The 12,051-nt window shown below is 46.5% G+C and overlaps 2 protein-coding genes across 2 annotated transcripts in view; both read right to left on the minus strand.

Annotated features, from left to right (window-relative positions):
- Positions 1-714: 714 nt before the first annotated feature.
- LOC108249677 (ribonucleoside-diphosphate reductase subunit M2) lies at positions 715-3,644 on the minus strand. The gene is made up of 10 exons (XM_017439216.3): positions 3,438-3,644; positions 3,281-3,337; positions 2,602-2,748; positions 2,412-2,528; positions 2,192-2,325; positions 2,025-2,119; positions 1,825-1,958; positions 1,475-1,579; positions 1,284-1,397; positions 715-1,022 (listed from the first exon to the last, which is right to left on the minus strand). The coding sequence occupies exons 1-10, from the start codon at positions 3,510-3,512 to the stop codon at positions 870-872; spliced, it is 1,131 nt and encodes a 376-aa protein (XP_017294705.1). The 5' UTR covers positions 3,513-3,644; the 3' UTR covers positions 715-869.
- Positions 3,645-5,669: 2,025 nt separating this feature from the next.
- The window catches only part of klf11a (Kruppel-like factor 11a), a 7,094-nt gene continuing 712 nt past the window's right edge, over positions 5,670-12,051 (minus strand). Inside the window, exons 3-7 of the mRNA XM_017439219.3 lie at positions 10,468-10,657; positions 10,230-10,406; positions 7,938-8,159; positions 7,024-7,855; positions 5,670-6,945 (exon numbers count right to left, since the gene is read on the minus strand). Of these exons, the coding sequence (XP_017294708.2) occupies positions 6,650-6,945; positions 7,024-7,855; positions 7,938-8,159; positions 10,230-10,406; positions 10,468-10,657 (1,717 nt within the window). The 3' untranslated portion in view covers positions 5,670-6,649. The remainder of the gene's footprint in view (positions 6,946-7,023; positions 7,856-7,937; positions 8,160-10,229; positions 10,407-10,467; positions 10,658-12,051) is intronic.

Here is a 12,051-nt window from a genome sequence, read left to right on the forward strand (position 1 = left end):
AAGTCTGAAAATATCCGGAAAAATGAAAAATCACATACTATAGTAAGTCCTCCGAAAAAATAAAAAATCACACATACTATAGTAAGTCGTCCGAAAAAAAAAAAAATCCCACATACTATAGTAAGTCGTCCAAAAAAATAAAAACTCACACATACTATAGTAAGTCGTCCGAAAAAATAAAAAATCCCACATACTATAGTAAGTCGTCTGAAAATATCCGAAAAAAAATCACATACTATAGTAAGTCGTCCGAAAAAATAAAAAATTACACATAGAATGTTGTCTGAAATGATAAATGCCCCTGCGTCAGGTGTTTTTGTGCTGGTTTTGGCATTTTCACTTGGAACTTGTACATGTTGATGGAGATTCTGATTTTTGCAGAGTTTTTGGTGGTTGTATGATGGCGAGGGACAGTATCCCTCATTAGAAAAACTTCAATCATATTTTAAGGCAATTTTACTTCAGAATAGATTTAGCAACCAGTGCCAGGTTGCATATGCATATGACCTGATATACATTTTAATAATCTTAAGACAGGAGTCAATAGCAGAGTAAAGCTTTTTGACAATGGAGAAATTGCAAATCTGAGTACAAACTTCTCGGCGCACAAAAATGATTCAAGCCAGATTCTTTTTAGATTAGCTTTTTATTATGAAATCATTGTTTTAAAAATACATCCATCATCTCCATATAGACAAATATTAGACATAAAGCTAAGATTACAGAAAAGGTGGCATTTATTTAGAAAAAAAATAAATAAAATTTAGAGTGAAGGCTTTAGTGCTCCGTTAGATGAAGTTCATAACAGATTGTCTGCAGCAGTCCCAGCATGCACTGGGGCAGAGGTCAAGAAACCCAGGAAGCCGTTTTCAGAAGTCTGCGTCCAGTCTGAAGGAGTTGCTCGTGGGACCCGACATGACCCCCATCCTCTGGTACTCCCCGACCCGCTTCTCAAAGAAGTTGGTCTTTCCCTCCAGAGAGATGTTCTCCATGAAGTCGAAGGGGTTCTCCGCCCGATAGACCTGCAGAGACAAACCAGGACAGGTTAGATCCTGGACTCAGACCTGAGTGAGACCACCCGAGTATAGTGGGACTGCAAGTCCGTTCAGTCAGGCGTCTGTGTCGCGCTGCTGCTGATTCTGATGGAGAACCACATGTTCCTGATCAGGTTCTGCAGCAGCACTCAGCCCCCATCATCTGGCTGAGGTCGGTACCCCTGCGCCTCTCATCATCACACGGCTGCTGATCCCGGGTCAGAGCAACTACAGGTCTGGTTCTGTTACCTTTGAGAAGCCGAGCTCCAGCAGCAGCCTGTCGGCCACAAACTCGATGTACTGCTTCATCATGTCGCAGTTCATCCCGATGAGCTTCACGGGCAGAGCGTCGGTCAGGAACTCCTGCGCACACACACTCCCATTAACAGCAGCAGGGGAACCAGAGCTCTTAGAATGTAGAGAAGTCACTGAAACCCCACCTGCTCGATCTCCACAGCGTTCCTGATGATCTTTGTGACGGTTTCTGAGGACGGCTTCTTCACCAGGTGCTTGAAGATCAGACAGCCGAAGTCGCAGTGCAGACCCTGAACGCAACAAAATAAATAACCCCCACAGACCAGATGATTTTGTTCCAGGTGCAAGTCTGCTGCTATGAAAGAACCAGAGATCAAGTCTAGATTTGTCTGATTCTGCAGCAATTTAAATGTTTATTTCTGCTCATAAGTGTTAATTTAAGAGCTGCAGAGGCAGTTTAAACAGACAAATATTCAGATCAGAAGTGGTTGAAGTTCAGTCTGCAGAAACAGATTGTGTGCGTGTGTGTGTTCACCTCGTCTCTGCTGATGAGCTCGTTGCTGAAGGTCAGACCGGGCATCAGGCCTCTCTTCTTCAGCCAGAAGATGGCAGCGAACGAACCAGAGAAGAAGATTCCCTCCACAGCAGCGAAGGCCACCACACGCTCTCCTGATTGATCAATAATATCGGCACCTACAGCAGAATTAGTGTGATGTTGCAGTGGGCGGGGCTTACCATAGGTGGCGCTCTTGTTCTTGATCCAGTTGAGCGTCCAGTCAGCCTTCTTCTTCACACACGGCAGAGTCTCGATGGCGTTGAACAGAAATTCTCTGGGAGAAGAGGTCATTGAATGCACCATCAGATACTCTAGTTCCAGGTAGGCAGCAGCAGCAGCAGCTCACCTCTCTGAGGGCTCCTTGATGTAGGTGTCGATCAGCAGGCTGTACATCTCAGAGTGAACGTTCTCCATGGCGATCTGGAAACCATAGAAGCACCTGGCCTCCGGCACCTGAACTTCCTGCGTGAAGCGTTCCACCTGGTGGTTGAAGAGAAGGAAATCGGGCTGAACCTGAAGCTACGGCAGCCAAACAAACCAGGAACTGAACCGTAACCAGCTCTCACCAGGTTCTCGTTGACGATGCCGTCACTGGCGGCGAAGAAGGCCAACACGTGGGAGATGAAGTAGCGCTCTTCATCCTTCAGAGACTCCCAGTGCTGCAGGTCCTTGGACAGATCCACCTGAACACAAGAGGCTCGTTAACGTGACATCATCCAGGAGGTTCTAACGAGCTTCAGAGCAGCTCCGGCTCACCTCCTCTGCCGTCCAGAACGAAGCCTCTGCCTTCTTGTACATCTGCCAGATGTCGTGGTACTGGATGGGGAAGACGACGAAGCGCCGAGGGTTCTCCTTCAGCAGCGGCTCCTCTTCCTCCGTGCTGCTCTTCTTCACTGCTTTGGACTGGAAAACAAACAGTGAGGAGATGGAACAGGGCTGAAGAACCTCTGATGGAGTGGCCCTTTTAGTCTGCTTCTATAATATAGGACTTCAACCAGGAAGAATAAAGCCAAGTGTGAACCAGGTTTGTTTATTTTTTAAACATTTGTGGTTTCCCCTCATATAAAAGACATTTGGATTTTGCAACGTTTACATTTTCCAAAATATTGCAATAGAAACAGGTTTAACAGTTCCCTCAAAACAGCCTCTTTAGAGCACTGCTTTAACATTTACATCTAAATTTAATTGCAATTTCGCAAATAGATTTCCTGCCAGGACTTTTTAAAAAAAGGTAATTCTGAGGCCATCGGGATATTTCCGTGCTGTGATGACCAACAAATTTACATAAAAATCTTCGCTTAAAGCATTTTTAAAAAGTCATCGCTTCCAAAGACAGATTTAGGGAGAGGGGCGGGGCTAATGAGGGGCGGGGCCAGATGCGGAAGCAGAGAGAAACAAAACTAGATACAACACCCACACATTCTCTGTCGCTCACCTCAGCGTCATTAAAGACCTCCTGCGCCCTTCTGGAGGCCGGACCGCGGCTCGGAGGCTGAAAGAAACCAGAGACCGTCAGTGAACTTCAGGAGGCAGCCGGAATCAGCGAGAAGCTCGGAGCTGGACGCTCAGGTGTTACGGGTTTGGTCGCTCACGGTGTTTTCTTTGTCGGAGGCGTCGCCGAGACTCCGCTGTTCCTTCAGAGAGAGCGCGTGGCGCTCAGACAGCATCGCAGCTTCTTCGGCTTCAAACAAACACAATAAACTATAAAACAAAAACTAAAACAGAAAGCTAAACAAGCAGCTACTCCGCCGAAAGCCCCTCAGCTGCTGTCCGCTAGTCTGACTTAAATGCTTCGAATGAACTGACCAATAGAAATACAGCTCGTGCATCCAACTGACGGCGCTGGAGCCAATCAGATGTCGACGTTCACTCACGTGACAGGAAAAGAAAACACAGCCGGTGTTTCTCATCAACATAATTTAAGCTGTTAAATAATAACAAAACCTACCTGTTAAACTGTTAAATCGAGTTAATATTTTAAAACTGTTAGTTGTTATTTTTGATCAGGATGTCTTTTAACACATCAGGCTTTCCTCCACCTGAACAAAATCACTAAAATTCTAAAAATAATTATGCGCTTTAACACCAGCCACAGCTGAAACAAAGTGCTGAACAACCATAATAATTAAAAGAATGTATAAAAGTCCATGTACCTGAGCGTTTTTAGAGAAACGTTTATAATTTTAAACCCGTTTAAACAACGACCTACGAAACATTGACTCTTAACAAACACCTGAATCACTGCAGACACTTTTGTAACATGAGTTTAAACTTCAAGTCTATTTCCTGGTCAAAAAAGATCCCGAAATAAATATTAAAAAACATTTAAACAATTGTGATAGAACCTAAAACATGACCAAATTTAAAAAATAGTTTATCATAGAAGGATTTTTTATCTCTAAAGGTTATTATTTGATGGTTAATGGTTGCAGATCCACACATATAAACCTTATTTATTAACTAACCCTTATTTTAACCGGATAAGTCCACAAATCTCTTTTTCATCAGAGGCCTAAAAGCAGCCTTACAGGCATAGATGAATAAAACTAAAAACTATTTAAAACAGTTATGGTTCTTTCACAGCCACACAGAGCCTTTATAGAACTTCAAACCTGACTAATTCAAACAGTTTTAGCTGGAAATGATTTTAAACTCTTATTTAAATAAAGCCTTGTAGCTGTGAAAGCTGCAGTACCGCGCATGGCCGCGCGGCGTCGCTGTCGCCGGACTCCTAATGTTTACTTCGGCTGCGGCTGAAAGTCGGTCAGTAAGGCAAGTGGGCGGGGAACTCGGGCTCCGGCGACACGCCCCCTGCACGTTTAACTCACAGCGACGCGCCCTGTGATTGGTCACGCCCCCTCGGCGCTGGCTCGTGATTGGCTGTCGGCTGTTACCGGGTGGTGTGGGGAGAGAGCGGCGGGGCTCCGGTTGTATAACTCCGGACGTCAGAAGCTGCGTGTTTTTATGTAAGACTGCAGCTCAGAAAGGTGAATTAACTCCAGTTTGTGTCCTGCAGCAGACGGTTTAAAGACACAGAAACAGAGAGGACAAACTGCAAACCTGGAGACAGAAAATTAACAACATTTAAAAGTGTCTTAAAGAACTGATTACAGGTTTAAAGTTATTAAACAAAGAAAAGTACTGAGTTTAAAAATAAAAACTAAAACAACAGAAATACACAAACTAAACTAAAACCAACCAACAAACTTTCTCATTAATGCTGAACCAACAAATAAATTAAATTTTATGTAATTTAGCAGGAAGAAGACAATAAATAAAAGAGAAGCTTCTGACTGCACAGAAAACAAAGAGTTAATCAGTTTTAAGGCATTTTTATGTTGCTGATAAACCAACTTTTATTTGGTCTTTTAATAATAATCTTGTATAATTGCACATATATATACTAAAATACTTTACTGTGAGTACTTTTACACATCATCAGTATTAAAATATTTCTGCTTTTTATGTTGCTATTCTCAGTTCTAATTTATTTCTTAAACCTAAAGGACACATTTTCATTAGGTTTTATTATAAAGGCTATATTTATTCAAAACAAAAACTACAAATCTGAGCTAGGCTAAGTTAGCCTAGCTTGTTTACTTTAAGTGTAAATTATCCAGTGATTTTTGGGAAATAATGTCTAATGTTCAGGATAATTGTGTCATCACTAAAATAATATATTTAATTCAACTATGGGTGCTAACTTTACACACCTACAATATTAAAATAAAGCTGTTTTTATGTTACTGACAATAAATGATGCTAATTGTTAAAACTTTTCTTTTCACTTGGAAGCCAAGAAAAGAACGACAAAGAACTGCAGGTTTTCTTGGTAAAGTTTTATTATAAAAGTTATATTGTTCATCAATGTCCACAAGCAAACGTATGGAAATGGGATTATTCTGTTTTAGGTTGTCATTAAGAATAACATTTAAAAACATGAGGTATTCTCTTACTGGCTACAATATGGGCCATGATAATAAAAACAACACTTTTCCTTAACAAATGTTTATTAAATAATAATAATAATAATGAGTAAAACAAAGATAGGTAGTATCACAGTGATGAATACTGTTCACTGACATAAAAAAATTCAATAACTTGTATTGTCAATAGATGGACACTGGAGTACACAGAACATTCATATAGATATCAGAATATTTACAGTATTTACAGTCAGTCAAAGAAACACGGCTAAGAACAAAAGCACGATACAGAAGCTTTGGCAAACAAACAGTGTGCATACACTTTGCTAAATGTGACATGTACACATGAAGTAAACATGATTATACACGGAGATAGTATAAAAACAAGGAAAGTTTTAAAAAATCCAGTGCAATGTCAGGTTTTGTTGGTTTCTGTGTGGATGAATAGCAGCCTGTCGTCTTTGTGTCCTCCTCCTTCCTCTTGCAGAGTTTTGTGGTTGTGGTAATAAAATGTCCTGAGAAGGCGGGGGGCCTGGGGGCCCCTCCGCTGGACGGACCCATGTCTGCGTCCGGGTTATGGCAGCACTTGGATCTTATACAAATATCTTTTGGAGTTTGTGTGCATGTTTACAAAGTAGATTATGGATCTGAGTGTCTTGACTCAGAGGACGGACATCTTTACAGGAAGTTGTTGTTTTTTTATCACCAGGTGTTTTGGACCCTGTTCTGAGGTCTTGTAAACATAGCCCGGACCAGCAGACAGTGGAAAACTTCCTCCTGATGGCGCTGGTGGTGCTGATTGAATCACCCAGTCACAGTTTAAAGTCTGATCTGAGCCTCAGCGTCCTGAGCTGACCCCGTGGCGCTCCACGAGGCTTTCAGTTGGCGGTTGGGACCAGCACGCCCACAGGAAGTACGGGGCCTCTGTTTTGGCCCTTGGGGGGCCCTCCTTTGCCGAGGTCTCGAGTTTCCGTGGGCCACGAGGATGCCCTCTTGCTCGTCATGTGTCGCCGAGCGTGTTTGGTCAAGTGGTCGCTGCGCATGAAGCGACGATCGCACACGGTGCACACAAACTTCTTCTCACCTGTGTGCGTCCGGCGGTGGCGGGAGAGCTCGTCGGAGCGGGCGAACTTCTTGTCGCAGCCCTCCCAGTGGCAGCTGAACGGCTTCTCACCTGCGGAGAAGAACGACGGGTCTGTGAGAAACGCTCAGAACCAGAAAGGTAAAAAAGTGGGAGGAGTCTGACTCGTACCTGTGTGGGTGCGCAGGTGAGCCTTCAGATGGGAACTCTTGAAGTAGGTCTTCTTGCAGCCGGGGAAGGTGCACACGTAGTTCCGTCGGCGGGAGAAATCGGCCTGCGGGGCGCCGTTCCCTCCTGACGGCATGTAAACGGGGGCGGGGGCCAGGGGGAGGAGCTTGGTGCTGCCCAGGGTCATGACAGCCTGCGGGCCCTGCGGCGGCTGGGAGACGGACGCCTGGGGCACCACGAACATGACGGCGCCCTGCGGCACAGTGGAGCCCACCAGCAGGGGCTGGGCGAAGCCGGGAGGAGGGGTCTGGGGCAGGATGGGCTTGGGCCCCCCCTGAGTCTGGACCTGAACCGGAGCCTGGACGAAGGCGGAGATCATCCCCGTCTGGCTGCTGACTGGGAAAACCTGGCAGAGGACCGGAGGGGAGGCGACCGTGGAGGAAGATGGCGAGGAGGAGAGAGGAGGAGTCACCGAGGAGGGAGGTGAAGACGGACTGATGGGGAGAAAAGGGGGTGTGTCCTTCTCGACTGGAGGCGTCTCCGGCTGAGGCAACGCAAACGTTTCTGTCAGGAGGACAGGAGGCGGCGGTGCGGGAACGCCGAGGCTGTCGGCCGTGTGGCGGATGACGCTGGTAGCCATCGCTTTGCTGGGCGGAGCCATGCAGGGAGATTCGGCGGGAAGTGGGAGCGCTGAGGTCTCTGAGGAGATCGGCGGGGAGGTGAGACTGGGGTGGAGTAAGACATGTCTGGAGGCGGGGCTTAGAGGCGAGGTTGTGGTAAGGACAGTCGTGGTGGAGGCTTCGGCGAAGCTCGGACTGTGAGGCGGAGTCATGCACTGCAACAGAACACGCCCACAAACGTTAGAAACACAAATAAAACTAATCGTCTCATCGTCAGAGGTGTCCTGTCGGTCGTACCAGGGAGGACAGGGCGATCAGGTCTTTGGGGGCGTCCCCCCCCTCCGGGTGGAGCTGCATGGAGTCACACGAGTCAGAGGTGGGGGTCAGTGGGCGGGGCTTCTGTGGCCTCTGACACCAGAAGCTCATGCTGACCAGCGCCTCGGCGGCCTCCAGGTCGTGGTACTCGACGCTCGGCTTCTGCTCCATGGCTGCCGTCGCCTGTTTGTTCACGTGGTCAACCTGAGGGCGATCGGGAGGTCAAAGGTCAGCAGGAACAACAGCAGGTTGGTGTCAGTAAACCTGGTCCAACTTCGACTCTTTGGGAACATTTTATAATTCTCCGGATTAATTAATTTAATTTAATTTAATAACAAACTGATTTGATTTTTTATTTGTCCTCCTTTGTGTCCAGACTGGGAGAACCTGAGTCTTTAACGACTCAACGATTCGTTTCTACACGAAACAGTGATTAGAGGCTTCTTCTCTGGTTTTATTAGACTAAAGTTGGACTTTTTGCTTCACAAACAGACTGGAAAATTCCACTGGAGTCTTTGTTTTATGTTAATAATAATTATTGATTTGATGGATCGATCGGGTCTTAATTAAAGTATTTCTTCCACTGAATGAAGCTTTTTGTCTCCTCAGGTCTCTGTTTACCAAAACAGGAGCTGAAATCAACACAACAGCAGCTAAAAGTGTCAGATATAAATGATTTTAATTGATTATCAGACTTTATTTTAATGTTTGGACTCAGAGCAGCTGATACTTTCACAACATAAATTAATATTAAAGTTAAAACATCTCTTAATGAGCCCCAGAGATCTGAATCTTTCTGACTGCCCTGAACGCACCACCAAACTAGTCTGTTTTGCAGCTCAGGGCGCCACCACCCGTAATTACTGATGACATCACAGTTTTACCACTTCCTCCTGAGCCAGAACCCCCCCCCCACACACACACAACCCCTCCTCCACACAAAGAGAAGCTCGGGTGGAAAAAGCAGAGAAGCTGAGGTGAGTTGGGGACAAAGGGCTGCAGAGGAAGGGTGGAGGTGACGAGTGGGCGAGAGACCTGCAGACAGCACAGAGAGAGAGAGAGGGGGGGGGGGTCCTCACAAAGGCTCAGGGAACCTCCCTGCACCCAGAATAGAGAAGCCACTCCCACTATAGACAGGCCACGCCCCTCAGCCTCCCACATTAACATGCACTGACTCACCCCGAGAGCAACAGGAAGTGAAACAAAACAATCTGCAGCGCTCCCGTTTCCCACCGTCCCTCGAACGCACCGCCTGATCAGAAACAGCATTCAGCCCAAATAAACAGATTTATCTATTATCGATTAATATTAATTCCCCTCAGAACCACGGAGAAGAACCATGAACCAACCCGGTTCGGTCTGCTCAGCCGGACTGCAGGAACTGGACCTGAATGTTGGCTTCTCTTTGTTTTCAGGAGCTGCAGAGAAACAAACCGCCTGATTCTATTTAATTCTTTTAATCCACTGAACATCATCACACCTGAGCTGCCCGCTGATTGGCTCAAACTCGGAATGTTTGATTGTTTCAACAAACTGTTTAATTTAAAATGTATATCAAATAACCTGATTATTCTTTTATTAACAGACTCATGTGTTCATTCTAACGGGTTTAATTTGGGACTCATGTGTTCAAATTAACGGGTTTAATTTAGGAATCGTGTTCATATTAACGGGTTTAATTAGGGAATCATGTGTTCATATTAACGGGTTTAATTAGGGAATCATGTGTTCATATTAACGGGTTTAATTTGGGAATCGTGTTTATATTACCGGGTTAAACGCGCTGCCTGAGATTCATGTGTTCATTTCAGCCTCACAACAAAGAAAAACACTAAACTCTCTCGGAACCGTGAGAACATTCAGATGTTTTTTTTCCCGCAGCAGAGAACAGATGAAGGTTCTGTCCTCCCGGGTCCGTCCAAACCGAACCGAACCGGAAACGAACAGCTTGTCCTCACAAACATCTGAAACTTTCTGATGCAGCGTTGCAGGGATGAACTGTTCACACGCACAGAGGCGCGAGCGCGCATGCGCGCGGGATGCAGCCCCACACAAACACACGTGCGCGCGCACCGGAGTCACTGGGTTCACCGTGACCTCAGATAAACCGGCTGACAGCGCGGAAACAGACCCGAACCCGAACCGCCTTTGGGTCCCGGAGGCTCGGCTCGGCTCCGGAGGCGAAGCCGAAGCGAAGCAAACCCCGGTCGGGGAAAAGTTCCGACACGAGCCGAGAAGTTCGGCCCCGGACTGCCGCCCGTAACCCGGACTCACCTGCCAGGGGCGCTCCGCCGAGCCAGGAGGCGGAAGAGGAGCCGGACCTGAGGAGGAGGAGAGCCGAGGAGGAAGAGCGCCGAGCTTCTGCCAACAGAACCGAGCTTCAGCTGAGAGCGACCGCAAAAAAAGAGAAAAGACAAAAAAAAACAACACAGAAACAAAATTCAGAGCAGTCTGGCGGGTGGTAACACGCAGCCAATCACAGCTAAAGGTGTAGCGGGCGGCAGCCAATCACGGAGGAGGCGGAGCCAGAGCCGTACGTGCTCGGCCACCGATTGGTCGGAGGCGGGGTGCGTGGCTGCCCGGGGGGCGGGGCTTTAGAGTCAGCGGTGTCAGAGTAAACCCGATGAACCTGGCTGCGCGCGCGATGTGGGGGAGCAGACAGGCGCGAGGCGGGCCCGCGGGGGCGCGCCTCGCGCGACAGGCTGCGGAAACACAATGAGCGCCGCGAAAACAGAAATTATGAAGAAACGAGGAGCAGAAACACGTCAAATACAGTCCGATGCCATTACATCAGCGAAGAGACACGCGCACGCGCCGCTCTGTGCGCGCGGCAAAGCGTTATTACTGTGTTTTAACAGAAACTTCAAAACAAGAGCTCCTCCGGAGGGATCAGGAATAAACAAACAAACATGAGGTTAATAATAAGAGTCAGATTCCGGCCGGATAAACACGCAGTTACAGGTTATTTAAGGTTTGTTTACTGGTTGTTTTTGTTGCAACAGCAGCTCAAACTGAGCAGCAGACAGATGTTTTTATTTATTTGAAGTGATTTTTGTTCCTTTTCTGGTTTTAGTAAATAAAGATCTCTATAAACAGGTGGAGGATGGTGCTGTTCACGGAGGAGCTGTTTCTGTACATGTTTAACATTTGTTTACATTGAGTGCAGACCCACATTTCCAGTAACTTAAATCAATATATCCTGAAAACTACCAGAGTAAACTCAAACTGAAGTATCATTCAGGGTGAGAGACGGATCAGACAAAACAGAGTAAAGAAGCTAAAATTAGAGAATCTTTTTCTGCTGACATGCAGAGTAAATCTGAGTCCTGGAAGCTGCTGAAGAAGCTGAAACTGAGCTGAAAGCTAAATGTAGCTAATATTTTAAAACAGTCAAATGAAACATGAGCAACAAAACGGCTAAATGCTAACTGGCTTTAACAGAACGTTAGCTTCTAACTAAAGTTAGCATCAGCTGCAGGAGTCATCTGATGCTAAAGGTGGCAGAAAGACAAAACAGGATTAACGCTGACTCAGCGTTTCCATGACGACACCCATAAACAAAAAGAGTGAATCTGATCTGAATCCAAATTAAAGTGTTTCAGTGATGTGAACAAACTGAACCTGGATCTCAGCTTTTTCTGTAAGAACTATCCAGATGTTCCAGCTGCTTGTCTTCTAATGTCCCCTGATGTCTCTTAATGTCCCCTGATGTCTCTTAATCTCTCCCTGATGTCTCCTTTTGTCTCCTGACATGTCTCTCCTGCAGGACAGGTTGGGTTTATTTGAGCTGCAGGTCTGTCTCGGATCTTGATTAAAGTCTGGATTCATTGATCCTGCAGACCTGGATCAGGTCTCAGGTCTGGACCAGGTCTTAAGTCCCCCCCCCCCTTCTCTGATGAACCAACAGACTCCTTCCTGCTCCTCCAGGTTGTAAACAGCCTGAAGAATTTCAGGGCGGGGCTTAAATGCAACCAGAGGACCCCTCCCCCTCCCCCTCCCCCTCTCCCTCAGGCTCGTGCACGAGCCGGACCAGCACCAGGTCCTTTGTTGAGGCTGAATGTTAACCCCGGTGACTTACATACTGTAGAATATAAGT

This window comes from Kryptolebias marmoratus, linkage group LG19, assembly GCF_001649575.2.
Source record: "Kryptolebias marmoratus isolate JLee-2015 linkage group LG19, ASM164957v2, whole genome shotgun sequence".
NCBI lineage: Eukaryota > Metazoa > Chordata > Actinopteri > Cyprinodontiformes > Rivulidae > Kryptolebias > Kryptolebias marmoratus.